This window comes from Pogoniulus pusillus, chromosome 14 (genome assembly GCF_015220805.1).
Source record: "Pogoniulus pusillus isolate bPogPus1 chromosome 14, bPogPus1.pri, whole genome shotgun sequence".
Taxonomy (NCBI): Eukaryota; Metazoa; Chordata; class Aves; order Piciformes; family Lybiidae; genus Pogoniulus; species Pogoniulus pusillus.
Window position 1 is genome coordinate 21252662 of NC_087277.1, and position 18878 is coordinate 21271539.

General features: G+C 41.5%; 1 protein-coding gene across 2 annotated transcripts; it reads right to left on the reverse strand.

Moving 5' to 3' along the window:
* Positions 1 to 580: 580 nt before the first annotated feature.
* LOC135181392 (Y+L amino acid transporter 2-like) lies at positions 581 to 18878 on the reverse strand. Of its 2 annotated transcripts, none has more exons than XM_064154539.1 (10): positions 18844 to 18878; positions 13370 to 13887; positions 12215 to 12340; positions 10158 to 10302; positions 9155 to 9278; positions 7356 to 7459; positions 6963 to 7059; positions 5456 to 5605; positions 3638 to 3821; positions 581 to 2776 (listed from the first exon to the last, which is right to left on the reverse strand). In XM_064154539.1, the coding sequence occupies exons 2-10, from the start codon at positions 13869 to 13871 to the stop codon at positions 2685 to 2687; spliced, it is 1524 nt and encodes a 507-aa protein (XP_064010609.1). In that variant the 5' UTR covers positions 13872 to 13887; positions 18844 to 18878; the 3' UTR covers positions 581 to 2684. The 2 variants fall into 2 exon arrangements, with proteins under 2 accessions (XP_064010609.1, XP_064010608.1); XM_064154538.1 differs by lacking the exon at positions 18844 to 18878 and adding an exon at positions 17973 to 18243.

Sequence of the window (18878 nt, forward strand, 5' to 3'; positions counted from 1 at the left end):
AAAAGACGTTTAGGAAGTGTCTTCAGTTGCAACTCACACATGTGCACTTTGTCCAGTAACAGAGCTGTGACCTGGCCCAGTTGCTTCACACTTCAGTAACCTCATCCTACCTAATACATGAAAACATTTCTTCATGTCTGTAGATAGGGAGCTCACACCAGCCCTTATGGCTCTTCAGGCTCATGCAAAGGCCTCATCTTCAGACTTTCTGTGGCTGATAGTCTTTATCAACAACTCTAATTTTTTGGGGGGGGTTATATTTATCAATTTATTTGTTAGGATTGTGACTAGACCTAAAACTTTTCACAATGATTTGGCAATTTATCTGATGTTAAGCACTACTAGTACATGTATGTTACAGTCTCAAAGTATTAGATGTTAACTTGCTATTAACAAATGAGTTTTTAAAAAGCATCAGTAAACCAGAGTGGTTTATAAAATAAATCAGCAGACATCAAACTGATGCAGAATACAGTGGTTAGTGCTCCAGTATAACCGTGATGGGTTAGAGTGGATGCCTCCCCAAATAACTTGTTATAAACCTGCCCCAAAGAGAGAGTAAATTCACTACAACTCCGAATTTGGAAAAATCAGAAAAATGAAATTGTATTTTCACAGTTTAAACTAAATATAACAGTACAGACAGAATAAACTATTACAGAGTATAGTAGCCTTAAAGAAGATGGGGACAAGCGGTGGCAAAGCAACAAGCAGCAGCCAAAACAGCGGTGAGGGAAGATAGCAGTGGGTGCAGCAGAAGCAGCAAAAGGGAAGATACAAGCTGTGCTTCCAGACAAAGTTCTTGATGCTCCAATGAAACGTTACTAACTTATCCACTGTTGCCATTTTATGGCCTCTCGCTGGAATGTTCACGTCTCCCCTTAGAGACTCCAATAGTTTTCCACATCTAAGCTTCCCTGCTCCTAATTGTTTGGGTTTTTTTTTAATGTCTGAGCTAGAAATCTAGCTCAAATGGCCACAATCCACCCTTTTAATATAATTCCCACTGGAGCACCAAGTCATCCATCTAATTAGGGACAGCATCAGTGTGATGAACAGTAGTCATCCAAGCTTCAGGCATTCTCCCTGGAGATGTTCAAGAAAAGACTGGATGAGGCACTTAGTGCCATGGTCTAAGTTGATTAGACAGGGCTGGGTGCTAGGTTGGACTGGATGATCTTGGAGGTCTCTTCCAACCTGGCTGATTCTAGGATTCTGTGATTCCATTCTGTCCATCCATTCTTCATTCCATCTGTCTCTGACGTTGGCTGGCTCAGAGGTTCAGGAAACAGCCAAGTGTTTCCTCAGTAAATGGGATGGAACAGGACTTTTCTACAAATCAAAGCATTTGAGCTGCATTTTCCACAAATGAGCTCTTCAACCCTGTCCCTCTGAGGGACTTTGCCACAGCTGAATCCGCCACTGCCAGCACTGCCACTGCAGCCCTCTGCGACATCACCACAGGGGGTCCACCACTTCTACCCTTATTTTCCTCAATCCTATTTGGTACTAATGGGAACTGAACAGTTTCCTGACTCCATGCTTCTGGGTCAGTGGAGTATGGGGCATATCCAACTACTTTTTCTACTGTCAAAGATTCTGAGGCAGGACCTTTTGCTGCAGTACAAGCAGTCTGTCTGCCCGGTGCCCTGGTCTTGCTCCCTCCCCCACTTTGGTTGGGGACTGTGTCTTTAACCCTTAACTCCCTGCTACTGACCCCAGAGAAGCTAAAAACCACAGTCGTAGCCTGTTTATTCCTACATTTCTCTCTCCTCCAAACTACAATCAGACCTACGATAGCAACCAAACCCATCACATTCAAACATATCAGGCAAAGCACTGCATATCTCAGCTCTCCCAAATAACTCTTAACACAAACAGAACATATTGGATATGTCAGCTACATTTCTAAACCCTAAAACATCCATACCAAAGTTTCCAACCTTTGTTAGCACATCTTTACCCACATCATCTTAGCAAAAATGGAGCAAACATGATATTGCTCCATGGCAGTAAAGCATTGCTGAATTGATAAGGTCAAGACTGAAGCAATAATAGGCCACAGTATACCAAACAAATGAATCTTTTGACTTCCTTATCCTGATTATCAAAAAATCCAATCCAAAACCGTGTCCCATGTTGGGCACCAAAATTATGTGATGGGTTAAAGTGGATCCCTCCTCCAGAAACTTATTATAGACCTGCCCCAGACAGATATTAAATTCATTACAACTCAGACTTTGGAAAGTCAGAAAAATGAAATTGTATTTTTTATAGTTTAAATATAAGAGTATAGACAGAATAAGCTGTTACAGTATATAGTAACCTGAAAGAAGATGGGGATGGGGACAAGCAGTGGCGAAGCAGCAAGCAGCAGCCAAAACAGCTTTGGGAGAAGACAGCAGCAGGCACAGTAGAAGCAGCAAAAGGGAAGATACAAGCTGTGCTTCCAATGAAATGATATTAACTTATCCATTGTTGCCATTTCATGGCCTATGGCTGGAATGTTCACCTCTCCTCTTAGAGACTCCAGTAGTTTTCCACATCTAAGTTCCTCTGTTCCTCATTGGCTTTTTTTCATGTTTGAGCTAGAAATCTATCTCAAACACATGGGAGAACTTCAGATGATAAAAATTGCTCCAAAGAGAAAATATCAAGGCACAAGTCTCAATGTCAAGGCAACCTTATTTAGTCTTAGCTGCTGTAGGTTCCATGTCTATGTCCAGGTCTGACAGAGCACAGTAGAACAGCATCTGAACGTACTTTGTTGTTGTAGCTGTAATACAGAGCAAAATCATGTGAAAGTTGTGATGTGTCTCAGACAAATATATGGATTTTAAGTATTTTAAAGTACTATACAGGTATTAGGAAAATCTTGAAACACTTTAATCACTTGGGTTAAGTATGTTGCAAATAGCTAAAGGGAAAAGGAGCTCAATAAACCAGAAAATCTTCTCTAATCAAACTTCCATCAATATTTTCATTGAACTGTCAAATTGATAGCTGAGTTAAACTGAATAAACATATTAAACTTTTCCCTTTCAGGACTGCCTGAATTTGAGGAGCAGAAACTACTTTCCAGGCCAATAATTCATTATTCTGTAATTCACAAAAGTACAGGACTCCTGTGGCTCAGATGTTATATGTCTTGGACCGTAAGTAAAACAATGGTGTGCTGATATTTCTGACTTCCAGGGTGTCAAACTGAATGCATTTAATTGTCACAATGCTACCTGGCTTTTATTGAGTTAGTGTATTGAAAGGGCTCAACACTACAAGTATCAGATGAGCTCCCTCCCTGGAGGTGTTCAAGGCCAGGTTGGATGAGGCCTTGAGCCACCTGTTCTAGTGGGAGGTGTCCCTGCCTATGGCAGGGAGTTCGAACTGGATGATCCTTGAGGTCTCTTCCAAACTAAACCACTCTATGATTCTATGATATTATACCCACATATTGGACTGTTTTGTACTGGGATGTAAGATTTTGTTTTCAGGACCATGAAACAAAGCAAATGATCTCAGACTTGCCACATCCATAAAAGCACAGCAAAACTTCACAAAGAAAATGGATTCTAGAAGAAATTATTCTTCTGTCCAAGCTTTCAAGATTTTAGCACAGTGACTGGGTGGTGTTGCTTACCAGATAACCACTGCAGACATTTAGGTCGTTTTTCAACTGGCAGATAAACTCCCAAATAATATACAGGAATGCCAGAGAGAGCAATACCAATGCCAATAAGGGAATTGATTGTGTCACTGTAGAGAGGAACTATGACCAGGAAAAGGGAACATAAACAGTACACTATAGGGAAGAAGAGGTTAAGCTGTGGAGACAAAAAAACACAACAACATTTATTGAAAGATGCAGTAAATAATACTCTATCCTAAAAATGTGAGGCCTCTGCTATGTGGACAGGCAGAGGGAGCTGGGGTTGTTCAGCCTAGAAGAGTCTCCTTATAGCTGCCTTCCAATATTTGAAGGGATCCTACAGGAGAGCTGGAGAGGGACTTTGCATAATGGTGCCTAGTGACAGGAATAGCTGGGAATGGCTTTAAGCTGAGTGAGATCAGGATCAGACTGGGTCTTAGGAAGAAGTTCTTCAGTACAAAGGTGGTGAGACTCTGGAATAGGCTACCCAGGGAAGCTGTGGATGCCTTTTCCAAGGGGATCTTCTAGGCCAGGCTGGTTGAGACCTTGAGTAGCTGATTCTAGTTGAGACGCCTCCCTACCCATGGCAGGGAGGTTGGAAGAGATGATCTCTGAGATCCTTCCAACCAGAGTCATTCTATGATTCTATGTTAATAATAAAAATATAGCTATTAACTGTATAACTACTATGTAATGAATCTTTTGACTGCCTACAGTCAGTGCAATTTGCTAGCTTCTGTGTTATGCTGCTGACAGCCTCTTATTTGGTACACACCTGAGCATCTGACCAGTTTGTTGTTTTCAGGGCTGCACAAGCTCGATTCCTTTCCAATTAGTAAAAGGTCAATCCGTGAAAGCTGTACTTTAAAGCTGAGCACTAATGAGTAATTCTTTCCTCTAACTTCAATTGCAGATTTCCAACTGTAATTTTGATTGGGGCCCAACTCAGCGAGACGTCCAATTACCATGCTGATGCACTGATTTACCACCATTTAACCTGGGCCCTTAACAAATAGCAAGCTATGAATAAGGAAAGTTGGAATAACCTCTTCAGGGCTTTATTTTTCCATAAAATATTTTTCACTATCTGTAGTGATGAGCCGTCTCCAGAGTCCAGGAGTTGACTTTTGAATACCAGCAGAAAAATCCTGGCAGTTTACTGGTATAAGTACTTAGAAATTATTAAGTCGATGAAAATCAGCAGCTACATTTCAGAAGAGGACAAAGCATGCACGGCTGTGGCGCTGGCTAAACTGGCAAATGCCAGGAGGAATTACACAGTCATTATCTGTAATCTGACAGTAATCCTTGCTTTAGTTGGCTCAGTAGCAAAACTGCCAATAAGACAAGATTTAATCTGTATCTTCCTCTTATTTGAGGAGAGTTTGGAAATTAAGTGTGAACATGCTTCAGGATGGAGTTTGATCAGACTGTTAACCTCCCTGGAGCCCTCATCACTAGCTCTACTGTGCCCTGGTAAGACTCTGCTGTGAACAGCACAAAAGAGGGTTTGTTCCAGGATGGACTAAGAACCCCAGGCATTTACTTCATCCTTATTTATTCTGAAGTATGTTATAAGGTTGAGTGAAAGGGAGAAGAAATGTCATTTTAACCCTACAGCAACAACACCACAACAGATGTTCTTGTGGAAGCTCAAATGGGTTTTGCCCCCTTTATTTCTTACCTTATATGTCGAATGGATGGTAAATATAACACATAACTGGTAATGTTATGGTCATAGTATTAAGGATCACTTAAACAAGTGCACTTCACTGTTTTTAGAGCTCACTGCCTCTCCTGTTTACTTACTTTAATAGGTCTTGGTCTGTGTGGCTGAGTATATCTCAAGTATATTAGTCCTGCAACAGACAGACCCACAAAAAGCCAGTAGTTGAAGCAGTAGTAATTAATGAGGAGGAAAACATCTTCCACAAGGAGATAAAGCAAAGTCATTAAGCCCTAGAGGTGATAAAAACAAAGACTTTTTAATAAGAAATGAAATACATGTCTTAGAAAATAAAAGAGGTAGAAAAGCTATAAACCAGCCTGTTTCCAGGGTATCTGTCTGGAGTTAGATCAGGTCCTTGCAAGCATGATACTTAAAACTGAGAAAGCTGCAAGTGTGCTGTGTGAAACACACTAGTATCTTTGCCCTAAACACAGCAGTGGGAGCACCATATTTGTCTGAAGAGGTGTTAAGTTTGACAAGTTATGTTTCAGCACCAGCAGGAACCTCTCCTAAGAAGACCAGATGAGGAGTCCTACACTCTGCTATGCTATGCAGAAGGTTGCTAAGAAGCTTTCTGTAGGCAGTAGCTTACTGTGCCGTTCTGGTTGGCGTTGGTTCGAAAGCAAACAGCTTGATTTTTTCACTGTTGGAGGCCCTCAGAGTCCATTCATACACTGAGACCATTAGAGCAAATTCTGTGGTATGCAGGTGTAATATACTGCCCACATGGAAAGACCAAAAATACCAGCAGTTTAATGCCTATTTTAACAGACAGGCAGAAAAAAACATTCCACTGTGAAAAATGGCAGTAGTGGTATATTAAGGGAGTACAGCTCATGTTACTGGTGCAAACAGAATCCCTCTGAAAAGAGAATCCATAGTGAGATTGTAACATTCAGTGTGTTATTTGATGTCAAATAGGAGCAGTACGATAATCTATTAACAAGCCACATGTAGCACGCCAAATAAAATGCATGTTCAGTTAAATAGCAGTGAAATGCTTTTGAGTGATGCCACCTTCCCTCTGAATATCCTTCCCCCTTATTTAAATCTGCTAGATTGATGGATTACTCATTAAAATTCTGTTCACTACTTCTCTACCTTATGGTCCTTTGATTTTGTGTCACAAGATTAATTTTTACACTGACAGCAGGGAAAAATCAATATAGCTATAGGCAACCAAGGGTAGGAATTTAATTTCCAGTGCTTTGTCACTCCTCTTATACATAGAGTCTTTAAAAAATCAGCCTAGGGCAGGCTCTGAGAGATGCTCCTGCCATATTCTTCTCCAGTGACACTCTGAAAACACACATTTCTTTACTGTCAGATATTTATCCACTCTCTGTTTTCTATGTAATGCTGTTGTGCTTACTGCTCACTGATCTTGTTTGGAGCACCTAAGAATGTGAATCAAGCCATTCTCTTTCCACTGGGAAAAACTCCACCAGACAAAATAACACCACCACCCTCAAGGAGTTTTAGAAAGTGTGGGCATTTGAGGAAGATGCCTGTGAGAAACACTGGGCAGAGGTGAGGTATTAATACTGCCTGGATTTGAAGCCTGGGCTGCCCCAGGCTGTCACTTACATTGAAGAGGAGAGCAGGGACTGGTGTGTAGCACTTTATATGGATCAAGCTCAGACTGTCAGGGAGGTGTCCTTCCCGGGCTCCGACATAAAAAAGCCTACACAAAGGTATAAGAAAACTCAACCAGTGAGCAAAGGAATAGCTTCTTGCTAGTGACACAGCTAGCATTCGTACTTTTATTGCTCTCTTGTAAATGCTGCTCTCTTCTCAAGTGGCTTTAGTTTAACAGTTGGTGCTGATCACGAGAAGACACACAGTAATCCTTCCATCCTAGCCGAACAACTTGACATAGCAAAACTGAACTGTTTCACTTCTACCATGCAGTAGTAAAGAAGGCAGATTAATAGTAAATGTGGGGTTTGAAACAATTATTTAAAATGTGGTATTTCATACCTAGATGCTGCAATTATTGACGAGTTTAAGCCACTATAGCAAGACATGGCCACCGCTATAGGAATTATCCACTTAGCGTGACTAAGAGTTGCACTGCCAAACGTCTGCAACAGAAAAAAGAGAGTAATAGTGAGGCACATGGACAATCCTGAGAAGCAACAGAACAAGGGGACACAGTCTCAAGTTGTGCTGGGGTAAGTACAGGCTGGATGTTAGAAGGGAGTTCTTCACAGAGAGAGTGATTTACCATTGGAATGGGCTGCCCAGGGTGGTGGTGGAGACACTGTCCCTGGAGGCATTCAAGAAAAGACTGGATAAGGCATTTAGTGCCATGGTCTAGTTGACTGGATAGGGCTGGGTGCTAGGTTGGACTGGATGATCTTGGAGGTCTCTTCCAATCTGGTTGATTTTATGATTCTATTCTATGATTCTATGCTCTCCTGAGGACACACCAGCCCAAATACAGTGTCATAGCCCATGCTTTCTTATGACACACACACAAATAACTTGGGAAGTTAAAATTTGGAAAAACTGATCAGTATAAAAAGACAAAAATAAAAGGCAGATACATAAACATTGAAATACAAATTACAAAAAAAAATCTAAGCCTAGATCCAGTCAATGAGATGACAGAATAAGATGTATTAGCTTTCAAATGTATGCTGACCTTACATGCTGGCAAATCTGGACTGTAGTAATCACAGAACGGTTTGGGTTGAAAGGGACCTCCCAAAATCCAACCCTCCTGCAGTGAGCAGAGACATCCTCTGCTAGATCAGGCTGCTCAGAGCCTTGTTGAGCCTGACTTATAACTGTACTTGTGTATAAAAGACAGATAAAGTTTAAAAAGGACTTCACTGCACATTTTGGCACGGAAAATACTGCTGTGGTCCTGCAACATTAAGCATCACGTTTCTGTACTCTGCTCTGGTGAGGCCACACCTTGTGTACTGTGTCCTGGGCACTGCAATACAAGAGGGATGTGGAGGTGCTGGAGCAAGTGTGGAGGAGGACAACGAAGTTGCGGAAGAGCCTGGAGAATAAATCTTATGAGGAGCCACTGAAGGTACTGGGGCTGTTTAGTCTGAAAAAGAGGAGGCTGAGGGGAGATCTCATCACTGTCTACAGCTACCTGAAAGGAGGTTGTGGAGAGGTTGGTGTCAGTCTCTTCTCACAGGTAACTAGAGATAGAAAAAGAGGCAATGGCCTCAAGCTGCCACTGAGTAGATTTACACTGGACACCAGGAAAACTTTTTTCCCAGCAAGAGTGGTCATGCATTGGAATGGGCTGCCCAGGAAGGTGGTGGAGGCACCAACCCTGGATGTCATTAAATGCCTTAAAGGTCATTTGGATGTGGTGGTTTGGGATATGGTTCAGGTGAACTTTGTAGAGTAGAGGTATTGATTGGACTTGGTGATCTTGAGGGGCTTTTCCAACCTTCATGTTTCTGTGACCACACACTGTACCTTAGAATGATAGCAAAAATAAACCCTGGTTCTTAAACCACCCAAACTTTTCCTCTGTCTGACTCTGGCAAAGGCATCTTCTAACAATAAAGCATCATTAGGAGCAGGATTTGCAGAGTATACAAGAGAATTTTACCAGAGCAGATTTACTGAACATATTCTTTATGTGCACCTGTTAATACACTGGTACTATTATGTGAAAAGAAAGTTTGAAACAAAGCAAAAGCCTTCAGCATGGAAGTATTTCAGTTGTTCTGGCAAAACGTGTGCTGCCAAAGATTCTTCTGCCATGCCTTCCCTACAGTAACTTATAATTATTGCATATCACTTACCACAGCCACTGCATCACTTGTGAGGAGATCTGACATGTTCAGTACTACATAGTATGCTACATTAGTCAATAAGTAAATAATAGTCACAATGGGCATTGAAATTGCAATAGAAAGAGGCAGATTCCTGCAAAAGGAAAGCATAAAAATCATTTTGTGCTCTTCACATGTGGAATATTTAAGCAGAACGCTGTTCCCAAGCGCAAGCATTTCGGAATGGATACCTCCAGCACTCTTTTCAAGCCATCATTTTCTAATTGTGGGGTTCCAAAATAATCTGCAGCCACAAGATTTAGTGAAAAATAAAGTATCTTTGTATCTGTAAATTGTACATACTATCTTTTACAGGAAGCAATAACTAAATAAAGGCAGCACATAAGCAATGAGATTTAAATGCACACTTAGGTGTTTTCATGATCATAGCACTTTTCTCCTGACTCATAGCCTAGGTGTATGCCAAGACATGGTAGACTAGATGAGTCTGAGTAGGTGGCACACACAACTGCCACAGTACTGACACCCCTACAGAGGACAGGAGATGCTATTTCCAGAGATACTGTGGACTTAACCTTTCACGTTTGGAAAAACCAAAGATTTTGCCTCTAATAATGCAGAAGATCACCTGAAACAGTCTTATCCTACTGGTAGCAAAACCAGACCTGGAAAGTAAAATTGTTTTGTTTGAAAAGAAGTAGGGAGGGCTAAATGGGCCCATGCTTTTCCCTGCCTTCAGCAGGGATTTAGTCTCCTCCTTTAAAAAATTCTGTACCTGGTTAAGGTACAAAATATACATATGCAGGCAAGTGGCCTGTTAATGTGATACAACTGGTGAGCAAGTACAATAATCAGAAGGAGTTCTCACACTTAGTCCTACATTTGAAAATGAGAAGGTTTTTGCAGACGAAATGGTTTGACTACTTTCCAATAGGAAACAGAGTGGCTTGTCCTACCATTCACCTCTCTGAGCAGGACACTTCAGTGATTCAAAGGAAGCTCACATCTTTACCTCTGAGGATTCTGCATTTCTTCCGTCACGTAGTTGAGTGTGTCCCATCCCGAGTAGGAGAAGAGGGCAGAGTAAAGTGCCAGTGCAATCATTCCTGGGTCTGTTGCTGAGCCCTTGAAGGGAGCTCTCAAGTTGTCTGTTTCCCCTGTACAAACAGTAGGTACCAACTGCCTGTTACATTTCAAGGATATGATGTAGGAGGCACACTGCACTAAAAGTCTCAACTATCCAAAAGGAAATAAAACCCCACTGCATCCAGGTTTCATTCCTACCACCAAAGGTATGCAGCCTTATGATTTGGTGTGACAGCTGAGAAAATTTCAGTCAGCTGCTCAGACAGCTACACTGGTAAAGGGAGATTTCAGTCAGCTGCTCAGACAGCTACACTTGTACAGGGAGATCTCAGTCAGCTGCTCAGACAGCTACACTTGTACAGGGAGATTTCAGTCAGCTGCTCAGACAGCTACACTTGTGCAGGGAGATTTCAGTCAGCTGCTCAGACAGCTACACTTGTGCAGGGAGATTTCAGTCAGCTGCTCAGACAGCTACACTTGTGCAGGGAGATTTCAATCAGCATCTCTGCCTAGCCCACTGAGGGATGGAGCCATACTGTGGTCATGCTGTGATCTGTCAGGCAGGCAGAGGCAATTGGGAAACCCCTTTTCAGTTCCTGAATCTGGCCCCTATTTCTTCCTCCTATCTGTGCTTTCACTTTCACCAGGTCAATTAGTGGCCACTGGAGGGGGAACTCCTGGAGGCATGGTCCTCCATGGGATGCTCTGCCCAACAAGTTCGGAGAGGAGATTTGAAAATTCTTTCCTTTCAAACCTCTGATCTAGTTTAGCTCAATCAGTTGAGATGACACTCTGCAGAATGCAGCAAAATAGACAAAATGTCATTAAAGGGCATAAGCCTTCTGTCAGACTCCAGAAAAGGGAAGAAAGGCCTTGCAGAGTCTGCAGAAGGAAAGTGAACCATTGAACATAAATGGAAGAGGGTTCAATATTAAGGAAAGCAGAAACATGCTGAAACATCTGTTAGGGAAGTAAGGTGTTATTGCTGTAAAATGAAACAACTTCCTTGCAAAGTGGTTAAACTTAGGAGTTTATAGATACCTCAGAAGCAAATCAGTCTTTGAAGAGTAGTAACTATCAGGAGACTAAAACTACAAGAGATGCATGCACTTTGGGGAAGAAAATGGTTGGAAGAAAAGCACAAGGGATAACAGGAACAAACATGAACATCAGAAAAGTTCCATCTAAACATGAGGAGGAATTTCTTTATGTTGCAAGTGGTGGAGCACTAGAGCAGGCTGCCCAGAGAGGTGGCAGAGCTTCCTTCTCTGGAGACATTCAAAACCCACCTGGACTTGTTCCTGTGTGACCTTTTTTAGGTGAATCTGCCTTGGCAAGAGGGTTTGACTTAATGGTCTCCAGAGGTCCCTTCTAACCCCTATCATACTGTAATTCTGGGAAAGGCTTAAGAAAAACTTGGGTTTTGTTGACTAAAGACAGCTATACCCAAAATCAGATACACACATGCACAGCGTTTTGCAACAAGAGGCATCTCTGAACATGTCAGAAGGAACATGGCAGGACTAAAGCATACATCACAACTGCTCTCTTCATTAAAGCAGCTGCTGAGCCTAAAAGAGTGCAGCGACTCAATCACAGCTTTCTCCAGCCCTTTCTGTATCTAAGTACTTGATTCTGCTTAAACAAAGCACAGACTAGAAGACCACACAATTAGTCTTCACCTCTATTTCTAGTAACAAGCACGACCTTTCACCAGGAAAGGAAAAGACAAGTTCCTCCTCTTGCAGGGCACTGCATCAGCTCTGCTACAGGCAAACAGGAGGAGCAGGGTGCAAGAAGTGATGCAAAGGACAGTAATTTCTGGTAATTTCTTTCTGCTTAACAACCCATACAATTCCTGTGATCTTCCTATGGCACAGTAAACTCCACTTCATATATAAGTCTTACAGAGTCTGATCTTCCTGAGATTTTGAAACTGATGTGTAGTTTATTTTTAAGAATTTAAGTGAAAATGATTCTTACCTTTACCAATCTTGTAAAGGCCAACAACTATCACCAGGATCAGAGCCATGAGTTTTGCATATGTGAAAACATCTTGTACACGGGTCCCCCACTTCACATCCACACAATTGATAAATGTTAAGGAACCTGCAAAGACAAAAAGAACATGCATGAGAGGAGCACTGGATGTTTTACACCATTCAAAGTGTGTTTCAAATCCACACTTCCAGATACCAGCTGTTGAGGTAATAACAGACCTATTACCAGAAGCACGACCTGATTTGCCCCGTTTCCTGTTAATATACCAACATTGTGCATGGGAGACAAAACTTTGGGTTCAGTCCAGTATTAAAAAGCCCAGTAGGATATATAATCACAGAGACTTCCAAGATCATCCAGTCCAACCTAGCACCCAACTCTATCCAGTCAACTAGACCATGGCACTAAGTGCCTCATCCAGGCTTTTTTTGAACGCTTCCAGGGACAGTGACTCCACCACCTCCCTGGGCAGCCCATTCCAATGATTCCTTCTGTTTAGGTTTTAATAGAATTTTAAACATCTGCAAATAATGACTTCTGTATGCCTTGTTCTGGTAAAGGAGAGAGGGAGGGACAAAGGGGTTGCCCTCTATATCAAGAACTAGATAGTGTGTGAAACGCTGTCCCCAAAGAATGGCCACAAGTAGGTCAAAATCTTATGGGTACGAATTAGAGGCAACAAAGGGAACCTTGTGTTTGGAGTCTGCTACAGGATATGTGGTCAAAGGGAGTCTAATGACAAAGCTTTCTTAGTGCAGCTATAGGAGGCTTCACACAGACTCTCACCATGCCACGAGACGTCAACCGCCATCAGCTAGAGTAGTAGCCCAGCAAACTATAGGCAATCCAGGAGACTCCTGGAGTTCATTGAGGATACCTTCTTGAGCCAAGCGATAGACAGAGTACCAGAGGGGACGAAATACTGCATCAAATGCTTGTAATTCTCCTCTGCCCTCTAATAATCCTAGCACCAAATCAAATCCATCTGAATAAAAGATTATTTCCTGCATGTTCCTAAGAACATATTTTAGAAAGACAATAATTATTTTCACAGAAGGTGAAGGAATAAACTCCCCAAATCTCTCTAGGCACCTACAATTACAGTTCTTATCTTCTAGGAATCATAACTTTACTTACATATACAAGCAGCTGCAATCAACCGGACTGCATCGTGTGGTGGCTCACAATGAGGAAAAATTGGCTGAATAATGTAGTTAGCAAATGTGATTGCAATCACTGCCTGGGTTGTTGGTTCTATAATTAGCAAGGATGACCAGAGTCTGATGAAGGCCACAAAGGCACCAAATGCTTCCAGGATATAGGCGTAACTGGCTCCAGATTTAACGATGGATGTACCCAATTCAGCATAACACAAAGCTCCAAACAGTGAAAACATCCCACCAAGTGCCCAGATGACCAGAGACAGTCCATAGGAAGCACTGTACATCAAAACACCTCTGGGTGACACAAATATCCCAGAGCCAATCATGTTCCCTACAATTAAAGAGACTCCATTTAATAATGTGATTTCTTTCTTCATCTGCATTTTCCCACTTGTCTCTGCCATATTGTCTGTTTCGGCTTGTCCATGCTGAGTTGTAGATTTTTTAGCACAGCATACTTGCCAGGAGGCTGGCATTCTCAACTATCATTACCTGAAAACAAGAGGAGAGAACATCTTTTGTAAGGCATGTGGCATCAGAGGCATGGATAATTACCACACAAGGCATAAATTGTACCAGGAGTGATTTTCTTGCCCGCTTTTATCTTGCAGTGAAGAAAACACATACTAGTGCACTTCCTTAACTTTTCTTGATCCTTACTTTTCTCATGAACAAATGTGAGGCCACTGGTTTTGGGTATAGATTCTGAATCTTTCATGAACTCTGAGTTCACATTTATTATTCTCCATAGAACCATAGAACGTTTTGGGTTGGAAGAGACCCTTAAAGGTCATCTTGTGAAACCTCCCTGGAGAAAACAAGGACACCCCAAACTAGACCAGGCTGCTTAGAGCCACATCAAGCCTGACCTTGAATGTCTCAAGGGATGGGGTCTCCACCATGTCCCTAGGCAACCAGTTCCAGTGTTCCACCACCATCATAGTAAAGAACTTCTTCCTAATGTCCAATATAAATCTACCCTTCCCTAGTTTAAAACCATTGCCCCTTGTCCTAGTGCTACATGAATTATCTTGAATTGTAATGACATGTTATGTTATCCAAGTAATCTTAGTGAAGAAAGACACTGTACCCCTGTAAAGATCTGTCCCTAAACTTTGCTCTCATTCCAGGAAGAACTTTTATTTCATTATTTGTTTCATCAAATCACAACCCATCTGGATGTGTTCCTATGCAGCCTGCCCTAGCTGATTGTGCTTTGGCACAGGAGTTGGACTAGATGATCTCTAGAGGTCCTTTTCAGCCTCTACATTCTATGATTCTATCTGAAAATGATTCTTGGAGGAACAGAAGACATAGTAAATGCTACTCAACAATCTCCAGCCTCAGGAGGTTAATGTTAGTGTGAGGGTAAAGAAAAGAGCTTCAGAAGTTCCTAGAGATGAGATTGCTGCTGCAGTGAATAGTGAAGCTTGTTTAGCTATTAACCTCACTTGAAGTCTGGATAGCAGCCACTAGCATGCATAGGAAGTGACTTTTGAACACTCTGTCCCTGGAACAATTTTGTGTAAAAGAGTCCAACAAAACACAACTGTAGATACTTGCCAGCCCAGCACTCACAGGGCAGGATCCAAGTACGTTGGAAGCTGTGAGAGAAGATGACCCTGTGTAGCTATGCTGGTAAGTCTGCACACAGTATCACACCCTGATGGAGCTGAGCTCCTCAGGGATGGGGAAAAGAAATGCAAGAGCCAAGACTGCAGCAATTGTGTTAATTCTTGGGTCCTGCTGACTCATAATGATGCTTACTTAGAACAACAGATTTTTTTCCAAGGAAAACTTCCTGAAAACTCTACAAACTAAAGCCAAGTTCTCCAAGTAGAACAAAGCTCTTCCATGTGACACTAGCCAAAAACATTTGATCCCAAATTTACATTGTTAAAATACAGGTCAGCAGGCAGTTCAAAACAAACAACCTGCCCTCCCCACACTTCCAGAAGGTTTACTTTCCTTCCTAAATCCTATCTGATTTAGCAACTCTGAATAATTTGGGTTCTCAGCAAAGCCTTCATGTTATTAAGAAAATTAGCAGAGTACAGGAAAAAGTCTCCTGTACAGATGTTCCCTTGTAACAGCCAAATGAGAACCACTTTTTGTCAAACGTGTCAAACATTTACTGTTTTTACAATCCAAGTAGTGATTAAAACAATCTGAGGATATGCCCAATGTCTGCTGCCACGTCTTGCCCTTTCTCTCACAGCTTCTGCTGTTTTGTTCCTGCTGAACCTGACCCATGGTCCAACCCTACGATCATGACCATGACTTCATCCTCACGCTACCACCTCCCCATTCTGGGACCACCACTGGTCTGTCAAAAAGTTTAAGCTAAGCCTAGCTACTGCAGCATGGCTCTGTTCTCTGTCACTTGAGCATCTCTGTAGGTCACATTTTGAGGTCATGTAATCCCAATGAGAACCAGTACAAGCTAAGGTCTGGAAGGGCTTACATGCTGGGGACAACCATTAAAGCTGTAAAAAGCTGACTTCTTACAGGAGGGTACCAAGTTTCAGCTGGAAACCCCTGCACTGCAAAAAATCCTTACAAGGAGTCCTCTAGCAGACAGGAATTCAGAGTGGCTCCTAGAGAATGGAAATCTTTTTATGCAGTAATTAAAACAGGGAGGTTTTTCGCATTCTTAGCATGGTTGACTACTGAAAGGCTAACCCTATTGCAATAATAAAACTTTATGGCATTAAAAAATGTAAGTATAGGTGTTTCAGTAGCTCTTGTGTATTAAGTCTGAAGAGCAATACATAAAATCTTCCTGACATGAAGGAAAGTCCCTCCTCTCTTGGTCTCCTTGGACTGAGATGCGCAGAAGAACTACTGCTCTCTGGAAATCAGAGATTCAGACATGCATCAACGTGTCAGCGAAGCCTTGCAGGTTGCAGCAGGCTAAATGAAACAGCTGCAAACACTTGTCTATGTCTTGTATCTGCAAGTGATCTCTACTGCAGAACTTCATGTTGGCTCTGCTCTTCCTTAGGGGCTACCTCAACAACTGGAGGAAAAACTTTCCTCTCAGAGAAAAAGCAGGATGCCTTGAGAGCACAGACAGGCATAATGGACCTAAATCCTTTGCAACCTTAGATTTACCCTCCAACTGTAAATACAAAAAGCAACAGAAAGGAGCTTGTAGACTGACACCTAAGAAGTTAAAGAAAACAACAGCACTATATACAGGTAATTGTCAACAGCTCATTTGTCAGTCAAGCCACTGCCAGGAGTCATATAAAAAAGCAAAGGAAGAAGGGACAGCTTGACAGCAGCTGAAAACCAGAGTTGAAATCCAAGACAACTCTTCCATAAATTAATGCAGGACTGGTTTGGCAGGGCAGCATTTTCTGACACTTCCCATGATTATCCCCTTCTGAAGAAACTAATTAACCTTTGCTAAATGATTAAGCAAGGCTTGGTCAGGGGTTAAATAAGTGTGACATCCTATGAACTGCTCCATAGACTTCTAGACTAACTGAGCTGCCTCTGCTTGTTAAGACACTTTGAAATTCTCAGCTTTCAATTCAAGAAATACTACTAAACAGAGCATTCCCCTCAGAAACCAAACTTGTTCCCCTTCATCAAATTCCCTTGGAAACTGAAGGGATTTATAAAGTCATCTGCCATCAAAGACACCAGAACATGCCAGACATCACACTTACTCCTTAATATTATTTCAGATAATTTCAGAGTCTTTTCTTTAGGTGTCTACTGCCACAATTTCTGGATGATGACAATCTGCTATGCCGTTAATGGACACAGCAAACTCACATTAGGCAGCAAGAGTGGTAATGTCCCAATATTTTCTAGTTTCTGTTAGAAAATCAATGACGTTAAGGGTACCATTTAAAAACAAACTCCAGCTTATCTTAATTATGTTTGTATTAGAAATCAACAAATGTGTAGAAAGCCATTCTGAAAGTCATGAGCGACCTCTTCTTTTCTCCAGGGGGACTCTGGATCATTTTCTCTTGTGTGTAACAGATTGACCAAAAGTAAAACAAAACCCCCCACAAAACCCCAGCCATATTCTTTTACACTAATAGCTATTGGAACGTTAAATCAGACGAGCCAGTAGTTTTCAACATGACCAAAAATGTATAGATTGAACTTTAAAACACTGCTGCTGTGTAAGAGGTCTCAAGGGAGTACTCATATTTATGGTAGATTAGACTGTTGAACATTTTCCACTGACAGAGGAGATTGAGCAAGCCAAACAGTATCAGACATTATGAACAATGTAAAAAGGGTTTAGCAATAATAAAACAAGCAAACAAACTGACAGCAAAAACTCTGCTTTGATCTCCTCCTGCTCAGTAGGAGAGTAGCATATTTCTTTGGGGGTTTAAAATGTAATGTTTGTTAAAATGTTGAATAAATGAATGCTTCATGTGCTCCAGTTACACCACTGTGGTCAGAGGCTTGGTGTTCCCATAGAAAGGACTTGCTCCACTCCCAGCACTTCATTCCTACCCCAAAGCAAATCACAGAGTATGTTTGAGAGAGAGGCTACTGCAGTCTAAATCTAAGAAAGCTATTAAAAAGAGAAGGTAGCAGCTTACCAGGGGTTAGGTGATACACTTGCTTCCTTTGTCAGAAAGGCTGCTGTAATTGAAGAGTGCCTCTCTAGCTGCCTCCATAAATAAGCACACATCTGTTTCACTAGGACGGGTAAGTTAACACTAACATGAATAGCCTCTTCTCTGACTCTCTTTAGCCCTGCCTTTAGCTGCTATTTTTATTACAGTGGCATGAATACTAAAATCAATGAGAGCTTTCAAGAAAGAAGATGCAAGACTCTCCTGGAATGTGGTTTCTCCAAACAACCTCAGCTGAGGTCATTAGCAGGCAGAAGCAGGCAGCTTAAGAATCATCTGGCTCTCTATTCCTTAGGAAGCTGTGATAGAAATAAGACAACAGGAGAGCTGGAAAAAAAAATTAAAAATCCTTCATTCATGAGTAACTGAAACCAAAGCCAACTCTTTCTGAGATCTTAATGTGAAACAAATGCAATCTAATTCCTTCTTAGTAATTTGGAAAGCCAGGATGAGACTTTTAACTCACACTGTACAAAGAAGGTCTTTATGCTCATGGTATAATTTGACATAATGGAAAGATTTTCAGAGTGGGGAGATGAGCAGAGAGTTGTAGTTAACTGAAAACCACAGATACTATCTCATTTCAAAGAACCTAATGTTTTTCTGTTCACTCTTTCTGATATGTTTTCTTCTAAATTTCACCTACTCATCACTAAACATGTATCGATTCAGTTCTTTTTCTTAACTGAAGAACTGTGTATCTGTGCCTTCTCCTATAATTTGGGATAGGATGCATGGTGCACAAAACAGGCTGACCTAGTGTCAAGTTCTTATTTTAATTAAGCTTTAAAAATAAATCTGAAATAAAAAATAAGCAAAGAATTAAATTACTTACCTAATGTATCCAGCTTCGTCTTCCGAAACAATGCT

Excerpts from the sequence above, each read along its gene's own strand:
- LOC135181392 (XM_064154539.1), bottom strand. The coding sequence starts at position 13,871 with ATGCCAGCCTCCTGGCAAGTATGCTGTGCTAAAAAATCTACAACTCAG. Across the intron at positions 9,279-10,157 it reads GAAATGCAGAATCCTCAGAG|GAATCTGCCTCTTTCTATTG; the intron begins GTAAAGATGTGA and ends TTCCTTTTGCAG. Across the intron at positions 2,777-3,637 it reads ATGTCTGCAGTGGTTATCTG|CTACAACAACAAAGTACGTT; the intron begins GTAAGCAACACC and ends TCTGTATTACAG.